This window comes from Oncorhynchus mykiss, chromosome 25 (genome assembly GCF_057628025.1).
Source record: "Oncorhynchus mykiss isolate SJ-2025 chromosome 25, ASM5762802v1, whole genome shotgun sequence".
NCBI lineage: Eukaryota > Metazoa > Chordata > Actinopteri > Salmoniformes > Salmonidae > Oncorhynchus > Oncorhynchus mykiss.
In genome coordinates this window covers 24,091,806-24,119,610 of record NC_143046.1, presented here as the reverse complement: position 1 = coordinate 24,119,610, position 27,805 = coordinate 24,091,806, and the positions used below count along the sequence as shown (strand labels likewise).

The following is a 27,805-nucleotide window of genomic DNA, read 5'->3' as shown; positions in this document are numbered from 1 at the left end:
CTTTGACTTACATCAAAGTTGGATCAGCCTGTAGTGTGGTTTTCCACTTTAATTTTGAGTGTGACTCCAAATCCAGACCTCCATGGGTTAATAAATTGAAGAAGAAGCCGGATGTCGAGGTCCTGGACTGGCGTGGTTACGTAGTCTGCGGTTGCGAGACCGGTTGGACATACTGCCAAATTCTCTAAAACGACATTGGAGGCAGCTTATGGTAGAGAAATTCAAATGTAATTATCTGGCAACAGCTCTGGTGGACATTCCTGCAGTCAGCATGCCCTCAACTTGATTCATCTGTGGCATTGTGTTGTGTGACAAAACTGCACATTTTAAAGTGGCCTTTTATTGTCCCCAGCACAAGGTGCACCTGTGTAATGATCAGGCTGTTTAATCAGCTCCTTGATATGCCACACCTGTTAGGTGGATGGATTATTTTGGCAAAGGAGAAATGCTCACTAAAAAGGGATGAAAACAAATTTGTGCACAACATTTTAGAGAAATAAGCATTTTGTTGGGTATAGAAAATGTCTGATTTTTTAAATTTAAGCTCACAAAACATGGGACCAACACTTTACATGTTGCGTTTTTATATTTTTGTTCCGTGTATATTAGACCGCTTAATGCATACTTTAAAATTGTGAGCTAAACAAACATTTAAAATTCAAAAATGTAAAAACATTTTCCTTAAAGTATAATTTGAGATTAATGTTACTGTCTTCACCACAGCAAAAAAACAAATGGTTCCAATCGTTTTTCCCATAGGGGATTTTAAAAACATGTTAAGTAAGGGCTGTGTTTTGTGTCGGCTTACCCTGGTGTGACGTTTTGATAAGTGTGTAAATCTCTCAGGGACAAGGTGATTTTCATCAATATATTTGTATGTATTTAGCCTCCCCAAAAAGGAAACGTTAATGTGGCTATGACACATGCCATGACGAGACTTCTGAATCAAGATAAATGTAAGAATCTCTGGTTCACAGGAAGCAATTGAGGGGAGGATGGCTCATAATAATGGCTGGAATGGAGTAAATGGAATGGCATCCAACATGGAAAACATTTGTTTGATGTGTTGGATACCATTCCAATAATGCCATTCCAGGCATTACTATGAGCCTGTCATTCCCAATTAAGGTGCCACCAGCTGCCTGTGCTCTGGATTAACTATCTAATGTTAAATGTAGTAATAAATTGGCTACATTTCTTCAAATTGACAATTCTGTGAACCTTGTGCAAATTTTAAATTGACACAATACCTGTTAGCAAAGGTGTCAGCAAGAGATGGTTTTCAGGAGCTTGCAGGGATTTGTTGTTTTGCTTGATACCTACTTTGATGCTAATTAGCATTTTCAAAATCTGAGAGTAAATAGATTTGAATATTAATAGTCACCTTGTCCGAGAGAGATTTACATGGTTATCAAAACATCACACCAGGGTAAGCCTTCACAAAACACAGACCTTATTTTAAGTGTTTCTAAAATCCCCCATGGGAAAAATGAATAGTGGAAAAACGATTGGAACCATTTCCCTGTTTGACCGCTAGGTTTTTAAAGGTATTATGACACCTCCACTGTTGGGCTCTATGGAGGACTTATCCTTCTGGCGACTGCCAATATGGCCGAACCATGGCTTTAAAGCCTCTGTGGCCAATACAAAGCTTCAGCAATCCAGGGTTTATATACATCATTGGTGCCTACACACAGTATCAAGCACTGTCTGGGACATCAGTGCATCTGACATCTCACTGTACAAAGCCTTTTGGTCTTGTCTGCATAGCTACACTAATTAATTCAACTCCTAGTTATAGGACCAATTTAATTATGGCAGTAACCATTTGCCTTCTCTGCGGGGTAGACAAAACAGGGTGGACGTGCCCCGTTAGAAGAAATTCCAGTGATTTGAATACAGCGGATTCAAAATCACAATAGTAGTAATGGGAAGTTCGGCTCTTTTTAATGACTCTGATCATTTCGACTCGTTCAGTCAAAATAACGAATCTTTCGACTCATTTGAGTCAGTAATGCCCAGAGCACGCAGGACCGCCTACCCGGCGAACACTGAACTGAAAACTTGAAATAGTCATGATTCGTCAAGCAGTCTCGTTTCACCCAACGGCTTATTGCAGCTGTCATGCGACTGAGACTTTGAAAAGCGTTCTATAAACAATGTACGCTTGTTGATTGCTAGACACACAAAATGTTTTCTTGGTACATTTGAAACGAGGTCTATCTAGTTGTGGCCGCAACAGGACGACTCTTGGCAGAATGCATTGCTTGACTGCCTTGATGATAATCACAATATCGTTCGTGAACTGCAGCACCCCAAACGATTCGATCTTAAATTTGAGTTTGATGAGCAGAGTATGTTTTGGTTCTACATCATAACAAATTAATTGCATTCATTATTGCACATAAATTAATTGCATTCATTATTGCACTATGGGTCAATTATCAGTTCTAAACACGTATTTTCATTTTCTATGCTGTCTGCTGTGTGATATACAGTTGATCGGTGCGTGTATTAACCCTGCTAGATTTCATTGAGGCCAGCAGGTCAAATAAACTACTAAAATGAACGAGTCACTCGGAAAATAGAATTATGACTCAAGTCAGTAAAAAGAGTCGTTCAAAAAAAAACGAATCGTTCGCGAGCTGCACATCACCACACAGTAGCCTAGCTACCTGTCAGTAACATATAGCACATCAGAACAGCAGCAGGCACTCGCATCACAACAACACGGTCGTTGGCAGAGGAATGGGGGGTAGCTAGGTAGTTAGATTTCCGAGAATAAGGAAAAGCTCACTACAATCAAGATGGTGTCGTGGATAATCTCCAGGATGGTAGTGTGAGTATGGACTCGGCAGCGTCAGTTTGTTGTATTCGCTCCACTGCTATTCTAACTACTGCTGCCATGGCTTGTGTCCAGATCGTGCGCGGCCAGTTATCGTGATAGCCAGAATGACAGCGAACCTGCTAATTTGCTTGCAATTGAATTGTCGTTGTTGGTTTATAGCCCATGTTGCTGAAATGGGTATGTTGACCACTGGTGTTTCACAAAGACAGTTTTGTAGGCAAAGAGCAACACCGTTACCAGTGCGAACGTTGGCTAGCTAGGTAGTTAGCTCAAATGATAACGCTGCTAGCCAAGTGAAGGTGGAATTAATTAGCTAGCTAACACGCTTGCTTATGCCATCCACTGAAGCCAATTTGTCAATTCATATAGTGGTTGTTATTGTAAATCAGTAAAACAAAATGCTCTAGTCTTGAATATTGATAATCACGCACGGTGGATAGTGCATTTTTAGTAAGGTTTGCGTGATGATCATCAAAACATATGGCAGAAACTGCATTGCTAGCATGACACTGACATCCAGAGAAATCATTGATGTTCTTCCATTCCCACTGCGTGTCACCTGGACCGATAACGTCAAGATCTTACCTGATTCTCATGATGTTATTTATGAAACGTGTCGGCAAGGGTGCTGTTTGATAAGGGGTGAGACCCAAGAGGGAGGCACATATGTAATTTGCTGTTGTAATGAGCCAGCTAGGATAGGCCTACCTGTACCCTGACAGCTAGATTAGTCAACAGCTGTTTATACTGAGTCATACACACACAGAGTCATTACCCCACAAACCCCCAGAATATATCTAGCTGTTATCAGCTCTTTGTGTTTGTTAGTCAGTGTTGTATTCAGGTGGTAGGATTTGTGTGGGCAGTTTCTGTCAAACAATGTTTTGTTTTCATCATGTCATCAGTAGCAATTGTCATCTTGGCATAAAATGAGAGCCACAACTTTAATAGTTTTATAGTTACCTACATCTCAGATGTAAAGAGCGGAGCCTGCCTTCTATTTTTTAAATGCACAGGTTGTGCTGAATAGATGTCATTGATGTAGCTGATTTTGCATTGGATTACATAACCAATAACATCTGAGCCAACCGTTACTTCAGTGTAGAGGGTTTAAGGCTCATGTGTTAGAGACCAAACAAACATGATTGAATGGTCCTGTAAACAAGATGATGCTTGTCCCAGGGATTGGCCAACCCTGTCTTTATCTTTGTGTACTAGTATGAAAGTCACTGTCATACTCATTCTCACTCGGTATATATGTTAGCATAAACTCTGTGTTGCTGGGCTTGTAAAAACTGAATTGGACACTACAAGCCAAAGTGCCCGAACAACAGATGGCTATACATTTCCACTTAATCTGCGTGTATAATTACAGTCGATAGGTCTAATCACAGAAGAGTTGGGAATCTGAGCCTGCTCAGTGCTGGGAGCCATTTCTTCTGTGTCTCCTTGAGTGCATTGAACAGCATGGAGTTGAGATATGGGATAGAGCAGAGAGGAGTCTGGGAGTGAGACAGACATTGGGTGCCTGCTGTGGGAGTCTGAACCTTGCCTCTGGCCTGCCACGCGTCTCCTCTTACTGGACAGCTACAGCGCAGAGTAGAGCAAAGCAGCCCTGGCAGCATGACTGGGCAAATCACAGACATAGAAAGACCCAGACAGGCGCACAGACTCTGTGCACATGAGAAACTCACAGATGGAACAAGGGAAACTCATAGCGGGAAATATTTCCAAGCTCGAGAGGTGAGAAAATGTGGACAGAAAGGGGGAATACATGAACCTAGAGTGGTAGAAATGCACATAGCCTTCACATGGTTGTGTGGCAGATGGGCAGAAAGGTAGCAGGCGTGGTCCTCCCAGCTCTCCCCTCCCTCAGCATTCAGTTTCCTGTCACATCAGCAGTATTTGCCATGCAGCCGGGCTGACAGGACAGAGTGCGATGTGTGTGTGACTGTGGCTTTTATTACCATGTGTGTTGCAGCCAGATTCACATACGATGACCTGCCGTTATCCTTGTGTGTTTGGTCCATCTATCAGTAGCAGAAGCGATTTTCCATTCTTTTTCAATCTTCTGCTTCAATGAACTGATTATTTGTTCCAACAAACCACTGCCCTTTGTCTAAATGTAACCATCTGTTATTGCAATAGAGCGGGTCAGGTGCCCTAACTAGGCTAACCTAGAGTGATATTTTGAGAACTGCCCAGAATATGGCCTACTTTCCCTCAAAGCAACCTATTTATGTACTCTGAGATCATGGGTTGTAGACTGGAATCAGGTGTTAGGCCACATTTTACTGGATACATATTGAAACAGAGGGAAACATTTGGTCAGTGTTACTACCCTGAGGTCATGTTGCCCGGGTGATGTTGTTTACTGTACCTTAACCCCTAACCTCTGATCCATTCCTCTCTGACTTTCCTCTTTCTTCAGCCTGGCCTTCGGGACCCTCTACCCGGCCTACTCCTCATACAAGGCCGTCAAGACAAAGAATGTGAAGGAATATGTGAGTTTTGTACTTGAATACTGTAACTCTATTGTTGCAGTTTATTAGTATATCTTTACAACATCTTCAGTCATGGGCTAAATATTTTAAGTCTCTTGTAGTTATTTCATATATTCATATTGAGATAATACAATGGACAAAGTTATGATGGTTTTAAAATGGCTTTCACCCTCTCCAATGCGCTGCAGCCAGTTTCCATTGTTTGTGAGGATGAGAGAGCAGTTTAAACAAGTTTAAACAGTATCTGTTTAAAATGGGAGCCTCCCAGCTTGCCTCATTCCTGTTAGGGAGCAGAGGGATGAGAAAGAGGAGGGGTGGTAGAGGAGGAGGAGTGGAACTCTGTTCTGGCCCTCTGCCTAGCTCCGCCAAGCTCTCTCGTCTCCTGAGCCTTCTCCTCCCTCTGGTTGCTATGGAACCCCCCCTCAATATTTGAGCTGGGGCACATGCAGACAGAGAGAGGAAGGGATAGATCGAGAGGGAGAAGAGATGCAGAGGATATTTTTTCCCCTCCCATCTCTTCTTTTTCCCTCGCTATCCTTTTCTCTTTTCTGTAATGATTTAACAGTAGAAATAGCTATTTATATAACATCACACGTTTGACCTGTGCTGTGTACCTACAATGCAGTATTTAAACCCCTTGACTTTAACCACATTTTGTTACGTTTCAGCCTTATTCTAAAATAGATTAAATAAAAACATTTCCTCATCAATCTACACACAATAACCCATAATGACAAAGCGAAAACAGGTTTTTGTAATGTTTGCAAATGTATAAAAAACATAAGTATTCAGACCCTTTGCTATGAGACTCGAAATTGAGCTTAGGTGCATCTTGTTTCCATTGATCATCCTTGAGATGTTTCGACAACATGAATGGAGTCCACCTGTGGTAAATTCAATTGAGTGGACATGATTTGGAAAGACACATACCTGTCTATATAAGGTCCAACAGTTGACAGTGCATGTCAGAGCAGAAACCAAGCAATGAGATCAAAGGAATTGTCTGTAGAGCTCCGAGACAGGATTGTGACGAGGCACAGATCTGGTGAAGGGTACCAAAAAATGTCTGCAGCATTGAAGGTCTCCAAGAACACAGTGGCCTCCATCATTCCTAAATGGAAGAAGTTTGGAACCACCAAGACTCTTCCTAGAGCTGGCCGCCCGGCCAAACTGTACAATCAGGCGAGGAGGGCCTTGGTTTGGGAGGTGATCAAGAACCCGATGGTTACTCTGACAGAGCTCCAGAGTTCCTCTGTGGAAATAGGAGAACTTTCCAAAAGGACAACCATCTCTGCAGCACCCCACCAATCAGGCCTTTATGGTAGAGTGGCCAGATGGAAGCCACTCCACAGGATTAGGGTTGCAAAGGGTAGGAAACTTTCCAGAAATTTTCCATGGGAAGTTAAGCCCGGGACTTTGGGGAATTTTGCTTAAATTCATCAAAAACGTTAGTTTATAAAACAGTGAATCTTTTTTTGTGGGATACACAAGGCAATTCTAGGTCTTGTGACATATTTTGGTTTAACTATCCACAATTCAATGGAATTTCAACCCTCTGCATGCACAGTGCATTCTTCCATCACATGTACAGCTCTCAAGATCTTGCACACTGATGAGATGCTATTGAGCCAACACTACTACACTGTCTGAGCCAAGGTAAGTTTTTTATTACAATACTGGGTGGGGTGAATATATTTTATAGGACATGCATGATTTTTTGTTAACTAGTAAATCGTAGCCTACAGCAAAGTGTGTTTAAATAATTTCTAACTTGTTAACAATTTCTGCTAGTTAGTTTTTGCAACCAGGGCGGTTTTAGCTTGCTTGAGCCTGCTAACTGAGTGTTAATTCACCTGTTTCCATATGTTTCATTTGAAAATATTTATCTTACAAAGGAATTGTTTAATCTAACTGCTTAACTATTTGTCTGTACATGGAATTGTATTATTACTTTTTACTCATTACACCCATTGGCTGTGCTGCTCATGCATTGAATCTGCTCCTCAAGGACATCATGGCACTGAGAACAATGGATACACTCTACAAGAGAGCCATGGAAATGGTTAGGTATGTGAAGGGTCATCAAATTATAGCAGCAATCTACCTCACCAAGCGAAGTGGGAAGAATAAGAGCACCACATTAAAGCTGCCCAGCAACAACCGTTGGGGTGGTGCTGTCATTTTCCTGGATTATGTATTTTTGGGAGAGAGTGGTAAGTAGCCTGAAACTCCTGAAACCTATAGCAGTAGCCATTGTATGGATTGAGGGAGACAATGCCATCCTGTCTGATGTTCAGACTCTGCTTGCAGATGTAAGAGAAGACATCCGTACTGCCCTGCCCACTTCACTGTTGCTCCATGTAGAGGAAACTGCAGTTCTGAAATGCATCAAAAAGCCTGAAGCCCATACACACCACAGCATACATGTTGGACCCCAAGTATGCTGGCAAGAGCATCCTGTCTGGTGCAGAGATCAACAGGCCTATGGTGTCATCACTACTGTGATGTTATTAGAGAACCATCCCATGTGAAGAGTCAACTCATTTAATTAAAGTTCAATTCGTAACTAAATTGTTTTAAAAATATATATTGGAAGGATTTAATCCTCTGCAATTGTCTACTTATGATAAGGGAAAGGTTTATGTTTCTGTGTCCATATGATATGGTAAATATATCCAATGCAAAAAAACATCTACATTTAAATGGTATTAATATTAATTTGCATATATTCCCACGGAAAGTTTCCACCTCTGAATATTCCCCAAAATGTGCAACCCTAGTCAGGATCGATGGAAAGATGAACGGAGCAAACTTGGTCCAGGGTGCTCAGTACCTCAGACTGGGGTGAAGGTTCACCTTCCAGCAGGACAACGATCCTAAGCTCACAGCAAAGACCATGCAGGAGTGGCTTTGAGACAAGTCTCTGAATGTCCTTGAGTGGCCCAGCCAGAGCCCAGACCTGAACCCGATCGAACATCTCTGGAGAGACTTGAAAATAGCTGTGCAGCTACACTCCCCATCCAACCTGACAGAGCTTGAAAGGATTTGCAGAGAAATATTAGAGAACCTCCAAATACTGGTGTGCAAACCTTGTAGCGTCATACCCAAGAAGGCCAGAGGCTGTAATCACTGCCAAAGGTGCTTCAACAAAGTACTGAGTAAAGGGTCTGAGTACTTATGTAAATATATTTTAATTTAACATTCTAAAAATCTGTTTTTTCTTTGTCATTATGGGATATTGTGTGTCGATTGATGAGGAAAAATAAACATTTAATCCATTTTGCGATAAGACTGTAACGTAACAAAATGTGGAAAAGGTCTGAATACTTCCCGAATGCTCTGTATGACATTAAAATGTGACTCATCCTCTCAGCCTATTCAATGCATTCCCTCGCTGGGTTTAGTGCTTTATATTTTTCATATGCCGATATATTTAGATGAGATGTTTTCACTCTGTCAGTGTGACATTTTAGGATTCATCCACATCTCACTATTTATATTGCAGTAGGTGTTGATACTCTCTCCATCCTTTGTTTGGCAGTGACTGCTTACTGTAGGCTATGCTTTGGTCTATATGTGATGCTCTCTCCCATCTATATCGTGTGTGTCCAGGTGAAATGGATGATGTACTGGATAGTGTTTGCATTATTCACGACGGTGGAGACCCTCACAGACTTGTTCATGTCCTGGTGAGTCACGTGGGTCATCTCTGACCACTGCCCTACAGCCATTTAGAACAATAGCCCCTAGGATCATCCATATGAAAAACAATTTACACTACATGGCCAAAAGTGGACAGCCCTTCAAATGAGTGGTTTCGGCTATTTCAGCCACACCAGTTGCTGACAGGTGTATAAAATCGAGCACATGGCCATGCAATCTCCATAGACAAACATTGGCAGTACTGAAGAGCTCAGTGACTTTCAACGTGGCACTGTCATCAGATGCCACCTTTTATAAATCAGTTTGTCAAATTTTGGCCCTGCTAGAGCTGCCCCGCTCAACTTTAAGTGATGTTATTGTGAAATGGAAATGTCTAGGAGCAACACCGGCTCAGCCGCGAAGTGGTAGGCCACACAAGCTCACAGAACGGGACTGCCGAGTGCTGAAGTGCATAGCGTGTAAAAAATGGCAACACTTGCTACTGATTTCCAAACTGCCTCTGGAAGCAACATCGGCACAAGATCTGTTTGTCAGGAACTTCATGAAATGGGTTTTTATGGTCGAGCAGCCACACACAAGCCTAAGATCACCATGCACAATGCCAAGTGTCGGCTGGAGTGGCGTAAAGCTCGCCACCACTGGACTCTGGAGCAATGGAAACGCATTCTCTGGAGTGATGAATCACGCCTCACCATCTGGCAGTCCGACAGATGAATCTGAGTTTGGCGGATGCCAGAACAATGCTACCCGTCCGCATGCAAAGTGCCAACTGTAAAGGTTGGTGGAGGAGGAGAAATGGTCTGGGGCTGTTTTTCATGGTTCGGGCTAGGCCGCTTAGTTCCAGTGAAGGGAAATCTTAATGCTACAGCATACAATGACATTCTAGACGATTCTGTGCTTCCACCTTTGTTGGAACCGTTTTGGGAAGGCCTTTTCCTGTTTCAGCAAGACAATGGCCCTGTGCACAAAGCGAGGTCCATACATAAATGGTTTGTCGAGAGCGGTGTGGAAGAACTTGACTGGCCTGCACAGAGCCCTGACCTCAACCCCATCAAACACCTTTGGGATGAATTGGAACGCAGACTGCGAGCTAGGCCTAATTGCCCAATGTCAGTGCCCAACCTCACTAATGCTCGAGTGGACAGCCTTCTCAGAAGAGTGGAGGCTGTTATAGCAGCAAAAGGGGGACCAACTCCATATTAATGCCCACGATTTTAGAATGAGATGTTCGACGAACCTAATATATATATATTTTTATATAACCCTTATTCTCCCCAATTTCATGGTATCCAAATGGTAGTTACAATCTTGTCCCATCGCTGCAACTCCCGTACGGATTCGGGAGAGGCAAAGGTCGAGAGCTGTGTATCCTCCGAAACACAACCCAACCAAGCCGCACTGCTTCTTGACACAGTGCTTGCTTAACCCGGTAGCCAGCCGCATCAATGTGTCGGGGGAAACACACCTGGCGACCGTGTCGGCGTTCGACGAACCTTTGGCCATGTAATGTATATTTACAGTACCAGTCAAAAGTTTGGACACCTATTCATTCAAGGTTTTACATTATTTTTTTTTTGTATTGTCTACGTTGTGGAATAATAGTGAAGACATCAAAACTATGAAATAACACACGGAATCATGTAGTAACCAAAATGTGTTAAACAAATCAAAATTGATTTTATATTTGAGATTTTCATCTGATGCATCACTCCATCACTCTCCTTGGTCATATAGCCCTAACACAGCCTGGAGGTGTGTTTTGGGTCATTGTCCTGTTGAAAAACAAATGATAATCCCACTAACCAAATGGGATGGCCATGCTGGTTAAGTGTGTCTTAAATTATAAATAAATTACTGACAGTGCCACCAGCTAAACACCTTCACAGCTGCTCCTCCATGCTTCACGGTGGAAACCGCACATGTGGCGATAATCCATTCAGCCACTCTGCATCTCACAAAGACATGGCAGTTGGAACCAAAAATCTCACATTTGGACTCATCAGACCAAAGGACCGATTTCCACCAGTCTAATGTCCATTGCTTGGGTTTCTTGGCCCAAGCAAGTCTCTTCTTATTATTGGTGTCCTTTAGTGGTTTCTTTGCAGCAATTCGACCCTGAAGGCTACTTTGAAGAATCTCATATTTTGATATGTTTAACACTTTCTTTTGGTTACTACATGATTCCACGTATTATTTCATTAGTTTTATTTAATGTCTTCACTTATTCTACAATGTAGAAAAGAGTACAAATAAAGAGAAACCCTTGAATGAGTAGATGTGATAACTTTTGACTGGTATTGTACATTGAAATGACCTATTTTGGTTGACAAGCTGTTAAAAGTATTTAACATGTTGTGCTCACTAGGATTTGATATATTTAAATCAACTTCGATTTGATTGTCTGCATTTGTCGTGGTGTATTGCCTTCAGAAAAGTACCAGGATATCAGAGCAAACACTTGGTAAACCCTTTAATGCCTGAAAGAGAAAATACCTATTGTTTCAGTAAAATTGTAGCCCACAACCATTCTTCTTTCCTGTCTATTAACACTCCTTTTGGTGTGGTTGTTCATGCAGGTTTCCTTTCTACTTTGAGCTGAAGATAGCCTTTGTGATCTGGCTCCTGTCTCCGTACACTAAGGGCTCCAGTGTGCTCTACCGCAAGTTTGTCCACCCCACCCTGTCCAATAAGGAGAAGGTAACGTCTAACCCTGTCCAATAAGGAGAAGGTAACGTCTAACCCTGTCCAATAAGGAGAAGGTAACTAGGGATGCACCGATATTACATTTTGGGCCTATACCAATATTTTCCTTGACAAAAAAAACGATACCGATAGATTCTTACAATTTTTAGCGGCCTTTTAAGCATTCTAGTACAGTTAAATAGTTGAAATACACACTGACCAAAATGTTATTTTGTTGGCATTTATCCATATCCCCCATTACCAGTAAAACCTATTTCTTTCACTTACTTGTTGTGCTGTTTCGTTGTTGTCGTTTCATTCTCAACCAGGATTTCATCATACATGTCAAGCAGTGAAGTTTCAGCTGTGTCTGTCCGTGGCCTCTCTTCCTCGGTGCAAACTGTCACTGTGTCCATTTCCATCTTGTCCAGCTGTGTCTGTCCGTGGCCTCTTCCTCGGTGCGCTCTGTGTCCATTTCAATCTTGTCCAGCTGTGTCTGTCCCTGGCCTCTTCCTCAGTGCGCACTGTCACTGTGTCCATTTCCATCTTGTCCAGCTGTGTCTGTCCGTGGCCTCTTCCTCGGTGCGCACTGTCACTGTGTCCATTTCCATCTTGTCCAGCTGTGTCTGTCCGTGGCCTCTTCCTCGGTGCGCACTGTGTCCATTTCCATCTTGTCCAGCTGTGTCTGTCCGTGGCCTCTTCCTCGGTGCGCACTGTCACTGTGTCCATTTCCATCTTGTCCAGCTGTGTCTGTCCGTGGCCTCTTCCTCGGTGCGCACTGTGTCCATTTCCATCTTGTCCAGCTGTGTCTGTCCGTGGCCTCTTCCTCGGTGCGCACTGTCACTGTGTCCATTTCCATCTTGTCCAGCTGTGTCTGTCCGTGGCCTCTTCCTCGGTGAGCACTGTCACTGTGTCCATTTCCATCTTGTCCAGCTGTGTCTGTCCGTGGCCTCTTCCTCGGTGAGCACTGTCACTGTGTCCATTTCCATCTTGTCCAGCTGTGTCTGTCCGTGGCCTCTTCCTCGGTGCGCACTGTCACTGTGTCCATTTCCATCTTGTCCAGCTGTGTCTGTCCGTGGCCTCTTCCTCGGTGCGCACTGTCACTGTGACCATTTCCATCTTGTCCAGCTGTGTCTGTCCGTGGCCTCTTCCTCGGTGCGAACTGTCACTGTGTCCATTTCCATCTTGTCCAGCTGTGTCTGTCCATGGCCTCTTCCTCGGTGCGCACTGTCACTGTGTCCATTTCCATCTTGTCCAGCTGTGTCTGTCCGTGGCCTCTTCCTCGGTGCGAACTGTCACTGTGTCCATTTCCATCTTGTCCAGCTGTGTCTGTCCGTGGCCTCTTCCTCGGTGCGCACTGTCACTGTGTCCATTTCCATCTTGTCCAGCTGTGTCTGTCCGTGGCCTCTTCCTCGGTGCGCACTGTCACTGTGTCCATTTCCATCTTGTCCAGCTGTGTCTGTCCATGGCCTCTTCCTCGGTGCGCACTGTCACTGTGTCCATTTCCATCTTGTCCAGCTGTGTCTGTCCGTGGCCTCTTCCTCGGTGCGCACTGTCACTGTGTCCATTTCCATCTTGTCCAGCTGTGTCTGTCCGTGGCCTCTTCCTCGGTGCGCACTGTCACTGTGTCCATTTCCATCTTGTCCAGCTGTGTCTGTAACATTTCACGTAAACCCTGTTTCATGTCTGCATCGAAGTAGCGGCCCGTGTACCGAGCTTGGAGCATGGTGGCGACACAGTAAAGAGTCTCAGAGAGAATGCCACAGAATCCCTTGTTTACATCCTCGAGTACTTTTGCAAGTTTTAACCCCAAGGTCTGTGTCGGCAGTTTTGTTGCGCAGGAGTTTCAATGCCATGACAGAAGGTATCACGTCTGCTACAGACACAGTTGAAGAGCTTATTTCTCCAGTCAGTTGTTCGAATGGAGCTAGCTAGTGTGTTCATGTTTCAAACATGTTCTCAAATGCCATTGAAATGGCAGCAGTGGTATGAAAACCAGCACATTCTTGAACATGCAATATGGCTTTCCTCAGTACGAAATCCTCGTCGACCCACTGTGCTGTCAGGCTCGGCATGCTCATAGGGCTGATATCGCTGGTCCAAATGTCAGTTGTGAAGCTAATAGCTCATCAGGGATGCAAACCAGTCACCTTTTGGCAAAATTCACAGTTTTGAATCGAACAAAGGTGACCTACGTGATTTGTGTAGATCCGATGAGGAAAGTTTGGGTGGGGGATTTGGATCACTACTGGCGTTATGCAAACTAGTGATGTGCGTTTGGAGCAATACTGGCTGTATCCAAAGCTCAGCCAATCGTTCACATAACAACAGAATACAGCACGCAACTGAAGGAGAAGAAATTGGCTAGCTACAGCATCAGCGCTCGCTCTGGAAAGATGAGGGAGAGTTGAAAGGCAGTTTACCAGTTAACTTACAGCAGCACGTCCCCTGAACAATAACTAAGAGCTAGGTGAGAAGTCTGACCACGGAGACGAGGTTGAGAAGGTGATGAAGGGTACTTCATGAGCTGCAACCAAAAACAACTGCCATTTTGGAAAGTTTGAGGTGAGGGAAAAATTGTGGTGGAACAAGTATCGTTAGCATTGTTAAGTGTCTTGCTAGCTGGATCGAATGATCTGTTTGCCAGCCAGAGAAATGTTCAGCAACATTAGCCAACATTTCTGATCAAAGTGGGACAATTGGCTGGCTAATAAAGTCAGACAGCTAACGTTAGTAACCTAACCAATTCGCTATAATATTAACTGGTAACGTTATACGACTCCTTGCCGTTTCTCAAGTTATAACGTGTTAGTTGCTTACTGGACCCTGGCAATCTGTGTGGCATGTTAACTAGCTAATGAACTAACTACTATCTGTGGACAATTTTTTTCCCCCCTTTACAGTATGTGGTTTTCAGAATGCGAGAATTATGTGAAAATGAGTTGCTTGTTATTAAACAAGTGTAGTTGGAGCTGGGCCTGGCTTAAGCTGGATGCCACTAGAGGTGAAAGGAACAACACACACGTTCCCGCTTTCTCACTTCTATACAGTGGATAAAAAGGGTAATGCAAGGTGTACTCTCTGCCTGAAAGAGATCGATTATGGCAACAAAGGGCAGCATTCTCTGCTGGCACATTGTAGAACACATGTCCACAGGCAGAAAGTGTACAATGCAGTGTAGCCCGAAGATATTGCTTTTGTTGTGTTGAACTTGACAGTAACACGTGTGTGAGTAAGGGGGGATTATTACATTTTTTTAATCGGTGTATGTTATTTTTGCACACAGCCTGTGCACTTGATCGATGTCTACTATAGTGGCCATTATAATAGAGCAAAAATAGAATGCCTGTTTGTTTCATTCTATTTCTACTTGACATGTTTTTCCCCAAGTGCAATATTTAGATGTGTGTGTGTTTGGTCAGAAGTGTTCTATTATAAAGGCTGTCATGGCTAACTGCAATATTAGTGTATTGCTTTTTTCTCAGGGCTTGAGTGTCATTTGCAGTAAAGTCTAGGCAACAAATAACATTGGATTGCTTTCTTTACATTTGTTTAGCTGTTAGCTGTGTTAAGTTCACATGAACAACTTTTTATTTTACACACAGAGACTGATCATTTAGATCATATTATTTTCTTTAATTAGTTAACCTGCATTTCAGCCTAGGAGGGATTTTTGCAACAACAAAAAAGTACACTTTTTGGGCCCTCACTAGTTTGCATCCCTGAGCTCATGGATGTGAGTTTAAACAATACTGTAACTCTGGCAGGGTAACATCTGAAAAATAACGCCTACTTGGTAGTGTGTACTGGGGCTCGAGGTGGGGCTAATTTCTTATCTTCCTTTGAAACTTCAAAATAAATCCACACAGCAGACATTGTGGACTAGGTTAGGACGCTGTATTTTTCATGGCGTCATTACGACATTACCTGCGTTATATAGGTATTCACGACATCTACCTGCGTTATATAGGTATGCACGACATCTACCTGCGTTATATAGGTATGCACGACATCTACCTGCGTTATATAGGTATGCACGACATCTACCTGCGTTATATAGGTATGCACATTGGCGTTAAACTAGACGTCTGGCTCATACTGGCATTTTTAGTTCATATCATCTGATTCCGATATACTTACCTTTAGGGATGCACGATATATCGGTAACGTCTAACCCTGTCCAACAAGGAGAAGGTTAGAGGTCACAATAAGATCCAGCTCTCTGTCAGCCTGCAAATTCAACTTTAGATGCATTGACTCATACAGTATGTTTCTGTCTCCACCCTCTTCTGTCCTGTAGGAGATCGATCAGTACATCACCCAGGCTAAAGACCGTAGTTATGAGACTATGATGAGGTTTGGAAAGAGAGGTCTGAACTTGGCTGCTACTGCTGCCGTCACCGCAGCTAGCAAGGTAAGCAAGGCCCTGGCCAGAGGTGTGTGTGTGTGTGTCATCATGTTTGAGATGTGTATGCTCTGCAGGGTAATGTGTGTGTCTGTCTGCATATGGTGTTTCCTTGTGGTAGTGTGAAGATATATTGCTTCTCATGGGCATGTACTATGCTGTGTGATGTTCGGATGCATTTGCATTGATGTCAGAGTGATTAGATGTGCTGAGTACCGGCCAATAGAATGCTGAGTACCAGGCTGTTAGCAAGTTTGTTAAGCAACTAATAACCAACTGCATCAGAGGGCAGTTTGAGAAGCTTAGTTACCTTGCCTAAACTTCATGTGGAATGTGACTGCGGGCATGACTCCTGACTGCCAGTGTGGCTGTAATATGGTCACAGTAACAGCCCTAGTCATACCAATAAGTCTGTATATCAACGTTAGTGATAGTGTCTATTGTATAGTTTGAGAGCTCTTGCCAATAAATAACTCTGGTGTCTTGTAGGGTTAAGCGATTTTACGATGTAATCGTAAAATCAATTATGTTTGAGAGACATCGATGGCAATGACATCATGATGTGACAGACAATAGTTTTTATGTATTTAGATTTTTTTTACAGATAGCTTAACCTATTTGAACAAGACTGGCAGCGCACAGCTGGGCGACATGCCAAATTACTTTCATGAGATGAGATGGAGTCTACTGGTTTCAATGGTATATGGAAGTCTTTAAAAAATGATTTAGGATATTCTACTTTGAAGCAAGGTAAGACATGCCTCCATAGTATGAAGTAAAATGTTCAGGTTTCAAATAATTATGTGTATGTTTTCAAAATGCATACTGCCTCCAGCTCATTGCTAAGTAGTGTGTGTGATGCGCTGAAGCCTGCCTACCATTGTCATTGCACTTGAATGGGAAGCGTGCTTCAATTACCAGTTGAGAAATAAAAAAAATAGTAGCTCTTTTTAATCATGGCCATTAACACGAGATTGAATTTAGAAATGTTGTGCAATGATTGGGATTATAAAAGCACATTTCACTCCAGCAGCAACAAACAAGCTGTTTGAGGAGCTGGACAGATTTTCCTCTCAAATAAAGGCTCTGTATCTGTATACTGTGCGCGTGTGATGATAAATTAGAAAAATACACACGCAGCAATTTAATGCCACAAAATGATGCAAATCAACTGAATAGACAAGCAGGACCAGTCAGATGTATTTCCATCAATGAATAGGCTAAAAGGTGTTATTTTGCATTGGGATTTTTTTCTTCTCCCGGACGATTAGCTAGCGCCAATTTGTATTTTTCTCATTAATATAAAAACAAATTGGAGACCAATTTAAAATATTGTTTTATTTTTAATTGAACCTTTATTTAACTAGGCAAGTCAGTTAATAATTATTTACAATTACGGCCTACAGTGGGTTACTGTAGTGGGTTAACTGCCTTGTTCAGGGGCAGAACAACAGATTTTTACCTTGTCAGCTCGAGGATTCCTGCCGCCCCAAAAGCCGGCCACGGAAGCCCTGGTCTGGATATGCGTACATCTATACCCCACAGTGTTTGAGGGGTGTGTGTGTTGTGTGCAGGGCCAGGGTGTGCTGTCCGACAAGCTGCGTAGTTTCAGCATGCAGGACCTGACTCTGATCAACGATGGGGAGGAGATGGGCCTGCACTCCTCTGACCCCCGCATGAGGAGAGATGCCTTGGATGACATGGCTACTGGAGCCAACACGCTGCCCCGCGCCAAGACCACACGCCAGAGTAGGTACCACGCACTGGTAAAAAATGGCTGCTGTACAGAACTCATCCTTAGCTTTTTGACTTCTCAAACACAGCAGAAAACCATTTATAACATATCTGATGGCAAACATTTAGTAGTGAATTGCATACAAGTGTATCATCACCTCATGTGCACCGCACAACAGACTCGCTGATTGATATATAAACACTATGGACTCACCAGCTCCCGCTTTCTGCTGTTGTGCTATTTACAAACCTACACATGACCTGCTCAACTGTTCTGGGGAACAGTAAACTTCATAATGTGACCGATGAAATGAAGAACGCAGTCTGCTTTATCTCCTAACGTATTGCATCAGTTGACTGCAGGTATTTACTTAAGTTACTACAAATATTCAAGAGAACTGCTCTCCCCTGTCAGATCAGTGGTCACAATGGAAGGAAACAGGAAATGACAGCCATTTTAGTCATGGCATTACAGTATGCTGACTTGTCTGTGTACTATGTGCCCATTGTCTAATAGCTCTTATTGGTACAGGGTGGGGGGAGGGAGGGAGGGGTCATGTGCTTTAAAGCACTGCAGGGTGCCAGGGTGGAATCTTTCCAGAGGTGGGGGGGACCATGTGATGTCAGTGGGGAGGAGGAGGGGGGTCTTTGTCCGACTAAATAGCTCAGTATTTCTGTCTCGGTGAGGTTGGCAGTCTGTGACTACAGGGGGAAAAACTGAGGGAGGAAAGTAGAGAAAGGATGGAGAAAGGGAATAAATTGAGTTAAGGGGCACTGTGGGATGAAAGCCAGGAAAGGGGAAAACTGGTGTAGCAGAGAGACAGACTGATAGTCAGTCTGAAAATGAGACGGAACAGGAAATAAAACAAGGGAGACATTCATGTGGTTAAAGAGCAGGCTCCTGTTAGTAGCTGTAGGACTGGTGCCTGTTCCTTCACTCTTGTTCAACAACCCTGGGAGAATCTGTTGCATTTCCTTTATTCCTCACGTCCTCTCACCTCCTCAGAACCACTGGATGAGAAGATCAGAGTTCACTCCCCTTTGACCTTCCCATCCAATAGGTTCTTAGAAAGAGGCTAAGGAGATGGGATGCGAGGAAGCATTTGAGTTTCCCCATGTGTCTGATAGGAGAACCTAGAAACCTGACCCACTAGTGGGAATGTGATTTCACTCATTCCCTCTCCTTATGACAGCCCACAATCCCTCTCCTTATGACAGCCCACAATCCCTCTCCTTATGACAGCCCACAATCCCTTTTCCTTATGACAGCCCACAATCCCTTTTCCTTATGACAGCCCACAATCCCTTTTCCTTATGACAGCCCACAATCCCTTTTCCTTATGACAGCCCACAATCCCTTTTCCTTATGACAGCCCACAATCCCTTTTCCTTATGACAGCCCACAATCCCTTTTCCTTATGACAGCCCACAATCCCTTTTCCTTATGACAGCCCACAATCCCTTTTCCTTATGACAGCCCACAATCCCTTTTCCTTATGACAGCCCACAATCCCTTTTCCTTATGACAGCCCACAATCCCTTTTCCTTATGACAGCCCACAATCCCTTTTCCTTATGACAGCCCACAATCCCTTTTCCTTATGACAGCCCACAATCCCTTTTCCTTATGACAGCCCACAATCCCTTTTCCTTATGACAGCCCACAATTCCTTTTCCTTATGACAGCCCACAATCCCTTTTCCTTATGACAGCCCACAATCCCTTTTCCTTATGACAGCCCACAATCCCTTTTCCTTATGACAGCCCACAATCCCTTTTCCTTATGACAGCCCACAATCCCTCTTCTAAACACAGCCCATAATCCCTTTTCATTATGACAGCCCACAATCCCTCTCTTTCCAATCCCACAGCTCGTTCCTCATCTGCGGCTCCTCATCTCGACGAATCATCGCAGCACAGCTCGGACCAATCAGACACCAGGAGCATCACCACAGAGCATTCTGATGAGGACATTGTGGAGAAGGTCCCTGTGAAACGCACGGCCAGTGTCAAGGCAAACAAGAAACCCTCCACCGCCAAGACCGAGGTACGGGCACACATACACAGTCTTGTATAACTAACCTTGTAGGGACACAGGATTTTGAATGGTTCAGAACTCTATTTTCCCTAACCCAATGTAAATGGCGCAGACAGAGAGGGCTACCTTGTTTCTAGTCCTAAGGAAACTTTGCAGTATTTAGTTTTTTTTAATGTATTTATTACATTGTTAGCCCAGAAAATCTTAAGTGTTATTACATACAGCCGGGAAAAACTATTGGATATCAGAGCGACGTCAACTTACCAGCACTTCGACCAGGAATATGACTTTCCCGAAGCGGACCCTTCCTTCGCACCCCCTAGGGCATTTGAACTGATCCCAGAGGCCGACCCAAAACAATGCCGCTGGAGAAGAGGGAGTCGGAGTCTCGTCAGACTTAAATGCACACTCCACCCACCGCTTCCGAGTATATTACTCACTAATGCCCAGTCCCTAGTTAACAAAGTTGACGAGGTCAGGGCAAGGATTGCTTTTCAGAGAGACGTCAGGGATTGTATCAAACTCTGTTTCACGGAAACTTGGGTCTCTTGGGATATGCTTTTGGAATCGGTACAGCCACCTGGATTCTCAGTGTATTGCGCCCAACAGGAATAAACATCTCTCCTGGAAGGAGAAGGGCGGGGGGGTGTATGTTTCATGATTAATGAGTCATGGTGTAATTGTAACAACATACAGGAACGGAAGTCCTTTTGTTCACCTGACCTAGAATTCCTCACAATCAGATGCCGACCGTATTATCTCCCAAGAGAATTCTCTTTGGTTATTGTCACAGCCATGTATATCCCCCCTCAAGCCGATACCACGACTGCCTTCAAGGACTTTATGCAAACTGACACCGTATATCCTGAGGCTGCATTTATTGTAAGTGAGGGTTTTAACAAAGGAAATTTGAGGAAAAGGTTACCTAAATTCTATGAGCATATTGACTGTAGCACTCGCACTGGAAAAAATACTGGACCGTTGTTACTCAAACTTCTGGGATGCGTACAAGGCCCTCCCCCACCCTACTTTCAGAAAATCTGACCACAATTCCATTTTGCTCCTCCCTTCCTATAGGCAGAAACTCAAACACCCGTGCTAAGGACTATTTAACGCTGGTCTGACCAATCGGAATCCACACTTCAAGATTGTTTTGCTCATGTGGACTGGGATATGTTCCGGGTAGCCTCTGAGAACAACATACACGAATACACTGATAGGGTGACTGAGTTTATTAGGAAGTGTATAGGAAATGTTGTACCCACTGTGACTATTAAAACCTACCCTAACCAGAAACCGTGGATAGATGGTAGCATTCGTGTGAAACTGAAAGCACAAACCACCGCATTTAACCATGGCAAGGTGACGGGGGAAGAAAACAGAGTAGTCGTTCCCTCCGTAAGGCAATCGCAGGCAAAATGTCAATATCGAGACAAAGTGGAGTCGCAATTCAATGGCTCAGACATGAGGAGTATGTGGCAGGGTTTACAGACAATCACAGATTACAAAAGGAAAACAGCCACATCGCGGACACAGACGTCTTGCTGCCAGACAAGCTAAAAACATTATTTTCCCACTTTGAGGATAACGCAGTGCCACCAGCGCGACCAGCTACCAAGTTCTCCTCTGGCTGACTTGAGTAAGACATTTAAACGTGTTAACACTCGCAAGGCTGCCTGCCCAGATGGCATCTCTAGCCGGGTCCTCAGAGCATACTCAGACCAGCTGGCTGGAGTGTTTATGGACGTATTCAATCTCTCCCTATCCCAGTCTGTTGTTCCCACATGCTTCAAAATGTCCACCATTGTTCCTGTACCCAAGAAAGCTATGGTAACTGAATTAAATTACCTTCGCCCCGTAGCACTCACTTCCGTCATCATGAGGTGCTTTGAGAGTCAAGGATCATATCACCTCCACCTGTCACCCTAGACCCACTTCAATTTGCTTACCGCCCCAATAGGTCCTCAGACGATGCAATCGCCATCATACTGCACATTGCCCTATCCCACCTGGACAAGAGGAATACCTATGTAAGAATGCTGTTCATTGACTACAGCTCAGTATTCTGCACCATAGTAACCGCCAAGCTCATCATCAAGCTTGAGGGCCTGGGTCTCAACCCCGCCCTGTACAACTGGGTCCTGGACTTCCTGACGGGCCACCCCCAGGTGGTGAAGGAAGGAAACAACATCTCCCCTTTGCTGATCCTCAACACTGGGGCCCCACAAGGGTCCGTGCTCAGCTCCCTCCTATACACCCTGTTTACCCATGACTGCATGACCATGCACGCCTCCAACTCAATCATCATGTTTGCAGACGACACAACAGTACTAGGCTTGATTACCAACAATGATGAGACAGCCTACAGGGAGGAGGGGAGGGCTCTAGGAGTGTGGTGTCAGGAAAATAACCTCACTCAACGTCAACAAAACAAAACAAAGGAGATGATTGTGGACTTCAGGAAACAGCAGAGGGAGCACCATCCTATCCACATTGACGGGACAGTAGTGGAGAAGGTGGAAAGTTTCTAAGTTCCTCAACGTACACATCATGGACAAACTGAATGCAGAAGGACTGTTTAACAGTACATCAGACTGTTAAACAGCCATCACTAGCAGAGGCTGCTGCCTATATACAGAACACTAGTCACTTTAATAATGCCACTTTAACAATGTTTACATATCTTGCATTACTCATCTCATATGTATATAGTGTATTCTATACTATCAGTTGCATCGTAGCCGATGCCGCTCTGACATTACTCATCCATATATTTATACGTTCTTATTCCTTTACTTAGATGGTTGTATTAGGTATTTGTTGTGGAATTGTTAGATATTACTTGTTAGATATTGCTACATTGTTGGAACTAGAAGCACAAGCATTTTGCTACACTCACAATAACATTTGCTAACCATGTGTACGTGACCAATAAAATACCATAACCCAACCTTAGCCCCAAAACCTAAACCTAGCTCCTAAACCTAATTCTAACCTTAACCCTAAACCTAGCCCCTAACCCTAAACCTAGCCCCTAACCCTAAACCTAGCCCCTAAACCTAAACCTAGCCCCTAAACCTAAACCTAGCCCCTAAACCTAAACCTAGCCCCTAAACCTAAACCTAACTCCTAAACCTAATTCTAACCTTAACCCTAAACTCCCTAGAAATAGCATTTGACCTTGTGGGGACTTAGAAAATGTCCCCAGTTGCTCAAATGTTTTGTTTGTTCATTATTCCTGTGGGGACTTTTGGTCTTCACAAGTATATTTAAACACAATGGAGTTGGACTAATGCATTCTGATAGGAGAGTGACTGCTTCTTCTACACTGAGGAGGTGAGTCAGAATATATATCATTTTAAGTGCACAGAGTGTGTGTGCCAGTATTGTGTGACTGTGTATAATATTCACATCAAAAAAGGAGAAGCTCACACACCACTCTGTCTAGGAGTAACAACACTAACTCACGGTAGAAGAGGAAGGTAATGCAGTCTCATCCCCCTCTAACTTCTACTGTGTCTAAATATGCAGGGTGGATGGGTGCAAGTCACACACCCACAGTTTGACTGTATAATCCTCCTCCAATAGGAGTACTGTAATATATTATCTCATATGAATATCCACTCCTCACTCTCGCCTTCTCCAGCAGCTGTGTAGAAGCTGTGCTGTACACCATTCCAGGATCAGCTTACCCTCCCTCAGTCCTTATCTCATCCATAGAGGGAGATGCTAAACTGACCTTACATCAGTCTGTAAGGGCAACCTCATCTACCCCAGCACAGACCGCCTCATCTACTCCAGTACAGACATTCCTGTGGTATTTAAAGCAGTCTACATCAGATGTGCTCCCATGGAAGAGATGCTGTGATAGAAGCATGTTGATGGACACATTATGTAACATAATCTACACAGGGTTATATATGGCTCAATAATATGGGACTGCTGTCTGTAGCATCAGTAATGAGTTATGTACACTGTACCAGAAGATTTGTGTGTGTGCACGCCATGGATTTATTCGGGAATGCAGTGTGTAGGTTGTGAAACGACTCGTTTGACTGAGAAGTCTACCCACGTAGGACACAATAAGCCCCTGTCTTATTTCCTGAACATCTCTCTCTCTCTCTCTCCTTTTTAGATTCTACTTCTCTCATTTCCTCTGGTGTCAACTCACTTTTCCCCATCTCTCTTCCCCCTCTCTTCCTCCTGTCAGACTACGACTAAGACGGTGAAAAAGACACCAAAGAAGAAGACGACCACCACAGCTACAGCCAGCAACAACGCTGAGTCACCATGACATCTGTATCTACTGACCCCATCTCCACCCTACTGCACACTACTACAGCCATGTAACAGGCCCTCTCTGTCTCCAGTCCACACACACACACACACACACAGACTTCTGGAGTGTCACCCTCGCTGGTTAAGCGCAACTCGCAGGTTTAGTTCTACTGTAGATGGCCAGCTTCATGTCAACTCACAGGTTTTGTTCTACTGTAGATGGCCAGCAGGTTTAGTTCTACTGTAGATGGCCAGCAGGTTTAGTTCTACTGTAGATGGCCAGCTTCATGTCAACAACACTTGTTTTATTTAGCCTGCTGCTTACATTCTAGGTGTTATAGTCATTAACCTCAGTGTGTGTGTTTCAGTGATGGCCTGTTATCTGGACTGAAAAATAGTTGCTTCCTTCCACCTGTACAGTTAAAACCCTCTGTGTTGGGGCCCTCCCAGGCCATCCAAGGCCCCACACTGGATTGACTTGACATAATCCTCTTGGCCCCCTTGGGAGCATAGGGCATCTACCATGGCTCTCTATCTCCCTCACTATGCTAGAGCATCTACCATGACTCCCATCTCCCTCACTATGCTAGAGCATCCATCACGGCTCTCCTTCTCCCTCACTATGCTAGGGCATCCATCACGGCTCTCCACCTCCCTCACTATGCTAGGGCTTTGCTGCTTAGTAGGAGATCCCCACTAGTTTATTGGAGATGCATTCTCTATGAACATACATTCCAGTCAGAGTATGGTAACTCTATTGGAGGGTAGCTGGGGGCTGCCATGAATGGAAAGGTAGACTAGTGGACTAGGCATGTGTGAAGGGGAGATAAGGGAGGCAAGAGAGTAGAGAGGGATGGGCGCCAAAGGATCAGTGTTGTCCTGGCCTAACTGGCCTCTACTCAACATGTTCCCACTACAGAGACTACAGTCTCACCATTGGTTGTAGCAGTAGTCCACAGAGCAGGTCTCTGTCCTTTTTGGGCAGTCTGTCTGACTAGACGGGGTCATGTGATCTCTGGAAGGCAGAGGACATTCTGGGAGCACTTGTCTCTAACAGTGTTAAGCCGATGCCATGGTTACCCATATCATTCACTCTACTGTAATGGAGCAGTAGACTGATGAACACTTGGTCACGCGCCCACAGAGAGATGAAGAGATATGTTTGTTCTTTCTCTCCTCTCCTCCCTCTGTTCTCTCTCTTTCTCTCCCTCTGGACAGCTCTACCCTCTCACTCCGTTCAGCTCAGAACGGTCCAAGGGAAAGACACACAGCTTCAGGCATCATTACCTTTTCTGTCTGACTGTGTGTACGATGTGCATGTGTGTGTTTTTGGAACATGACCAAGCTTCTGTTTTTCCCCTCTCTGTTTTCCCAACTGCATAGAGACACAATGACAGAGTTCTCTGACCACTTATAACATAACCATCCACAAGGTCTTGCACTGCAGCTCATAGCATAGCTAAACAGTACAGACAACCAACAGTTAATTTCACTTTGTTAGACTTGTGCTTAGGGTTATTTTTGTTTACTCTAAATTGACTGGCTTATAGGATGTAAGAGTGGCTTAGTGGTCACCAAGCTAATGTTAATGCTCTGTTGATACCAGGCTACATTATGGATCACCACTATGGATCCATTTCTCGTTTCAATGTGTTTATATTATCAGAGCTGGCTGTGTCAGGGTGGTGTAGTGCCCTATTAGGAACTTCAGGTGAACCTGGCTTAGCTAAGTCTGGGTCTTACCTGGGTCAGGTCATCCCAGTCTGACTAGGCAAATTTCTGAGGGATCTACTACTATTGTATAATGTATGACTGTCAAACTAGGTATTGTATAATGTATGACTGTCACTTCACAGTATTTTGTCCAGTGTTTTCACTTCTATTCCTGAATGGGTTAGCTATCCATGACCGACTTCTACTTCTGGGACAGTGTCCACAAAGCACCTTGGGGTAGGAGTGCTGATCTGGGATCAGGAACCCACCTTTCCATATGATCTTATCAATTATGGTCTGAAAGGCCAAACTGATCTGAGATCAGCCCTAGACTCTGAGACGCTCTATGTATACATGCCCAGATCTGTGTTATTCTAGGGTCTGGATCATATCATTGTTTCTCTGAACCATAAGGAGAGCAGCTCTGCTAGCATATACTCTCTTAATGTGTCATCTCTGACTGTAGCCTCCTCAAACATGGTGAAAACTGTCTTACCCTATTAGATAGGATGCTGTGGACAAGTTATTACATCTTAGTTGGATAAGTAATGCTGTCTCCCAATAGGGCCTAAAACTTTTAAAGGGATGTGCTCTGCTAGTGTTTTACTTCAGAAAGACATAGACATTCATCCATCCATAGCATACTGGTTGGGCAGGCAGGGTACTTAGACTCTGTCAAGGCACCTAATCATTGCCCCTTAGAAACTATTGCCTTGTCAGAAATCTACCTTCAGACACTTCTTGTCAATCCCCCTAGGTACTGCTGGTACTCCGGTAGGTTGCAAAGGATTGCATGGATTTAGCTAAAAACGATGTGATAAGAACTCCACCTAGCTTCCTTGTAGGGTACGTTGAGTTTCCACCATGTGCTTCTCTCAAATCTAGTGTGTCTTGGGTTGGAACCTAAGGGGTGGATTGGGTATGTGTTAGGTTTTTTTTTTATGTGACATACCCTTGCTTTGGGCAGGGTTTATTTGGAGTGCTCTGTAATTGAATGCATGAGACTACTGCATTTGTGTGTTGCCGTTGTCTGAATTGTGACACTGATTTGAACCAGTAGGGGGGGACATAAACCACACAACCGTTTTAAAACTACTGAAGTGACTGCAAGGGGTACATCCATGTACACACTATGTACATAGTCATTCTCTGGCTGTATGAGTTTGCTTGCCTTATCACTCTGTTCTAGAATACAGGTTTGTTTTTTCCCACTTTTTAAAACTAGATTTCTTTCTTTGGAATTTAATCTGAAATCTTATTAGACAAATCATATTGCATTTCCTTAAGAGGCACCTCAGCCCCTCTGTAAGGCCTTATGCTGTGAAGAGTGCTACTTGTGTTTTTAATCTCTTCTGAATTTCTCTCTTCTATCTCAACGAGAGGCATTTTAATTGGTCAGTGATAGCCAAATAACAATAACATTTCCTTGTCCCAGTCCTGTAGGACATTGCTCAGTAGAGAAGGGGAATTCCTCAGCCAGGTATTCTGACATTGTGTGTTTGGTAACTACCTAACTGAAGTCATGTTGTCCCAACCCGTCTGTTCTTCCCTTACTATCAGGCTGGTTACCTTATCCACGGCAACATGGCAATTCCTTTTTTCTATTCTGTTTTGCTACAGTTTGCACAGAAGAAAAGATGGCACACACTGTAAACACATTCTTGCTGTCATGGCAACACTACTTGACATTATTTTAACCATTGTTCATATTATTTTGTAATATTTGTTTATTTATTGCTGTGTGTTTGGTATCAGTGTTATTGTGTACAGGAACTCTCATTGTGAGAGAATATTCTACATGAATATATTTTGTGCCAATTATCAATACTCCACTGTTATAAAGGACATGATGTTTCTGTGCTGAGATAATGGTATTTCACATGGACTGAATGACAGTCATATACTAATAACAATGCTACTAATAAAGAAAATACATCTTTA

General features: G+C 43.7%; 1 protein-coding gene across 3 annotated transcripts; it reads left to right on the top strand.

Annotated features, from left to right (window-relative positions):
* Nucleotides 1-1,355: 1,355 nt before the first annotated feature.
* Nucleotides 1,356-27,805, top strand: LOC110504799 (receptor expression-enhancing protein 2). 3 transcript variants are annotated; one of them, XM_090219432.1, is made up of 8 exons: nt 1,356-1,429; nt 5,280-5,352; nt 8,965-9,041; nt 11,592-11,712; nt 15,998-16,111; nt 17,677-17,851; nt 19,707-19,882; nt 24,084-27,805. In XM_090219432.1, the coding sequence occupies exons 3-8, from the start codon at nt 8,974-8,976 to the stop codon at nt 24,165-24,167; spliced, it is 738 nt and encodes a 245-aa protein (XP_090075558.1). In that variant the 5' UTR covers nt 1,356-1,429; nt 5,280-5,352; nt 8,965-8,973; the 3' UTR covers nt 24,168-27,805. The 3 variants fall into 3 exon arrangements, with proteins under 3 accessions (XP_090075558.1, XP_021439290.1, XP_090075559.1); XM_021583615.3 differs by lacking the exon at nt 1,356-1,429 and adding an exon at nt 2,036-2,839; XM_090219433.1 differs by lacking the exon at nt 1,356-1,429 and adding an exon at nt 2,868-3,025.

Bases quoted from the DNA above. Each gene is read 5' to 3' on its own strand.
- LOC110504799 (XM_021583615.3), top strand. From the start codon at position 2,808: ATGGTGTCGTGGATAATCTCCAGGATGGTAGT. The intron at 5,353-8,964 runs GTGAGTTTTGTA...GTGTGTGTCCAG, and splicing joins CAAAGAATGTGAAGGAATAT to GTGAAATGGATGATGTACTG. The intron at 17,852-19,706 runs GTAGGTACCACG...CCAATCCCACAG, and splicing joins CGCCAAGACCACACGCCAGA to CTCGTTCCTCATCTGCGGCT.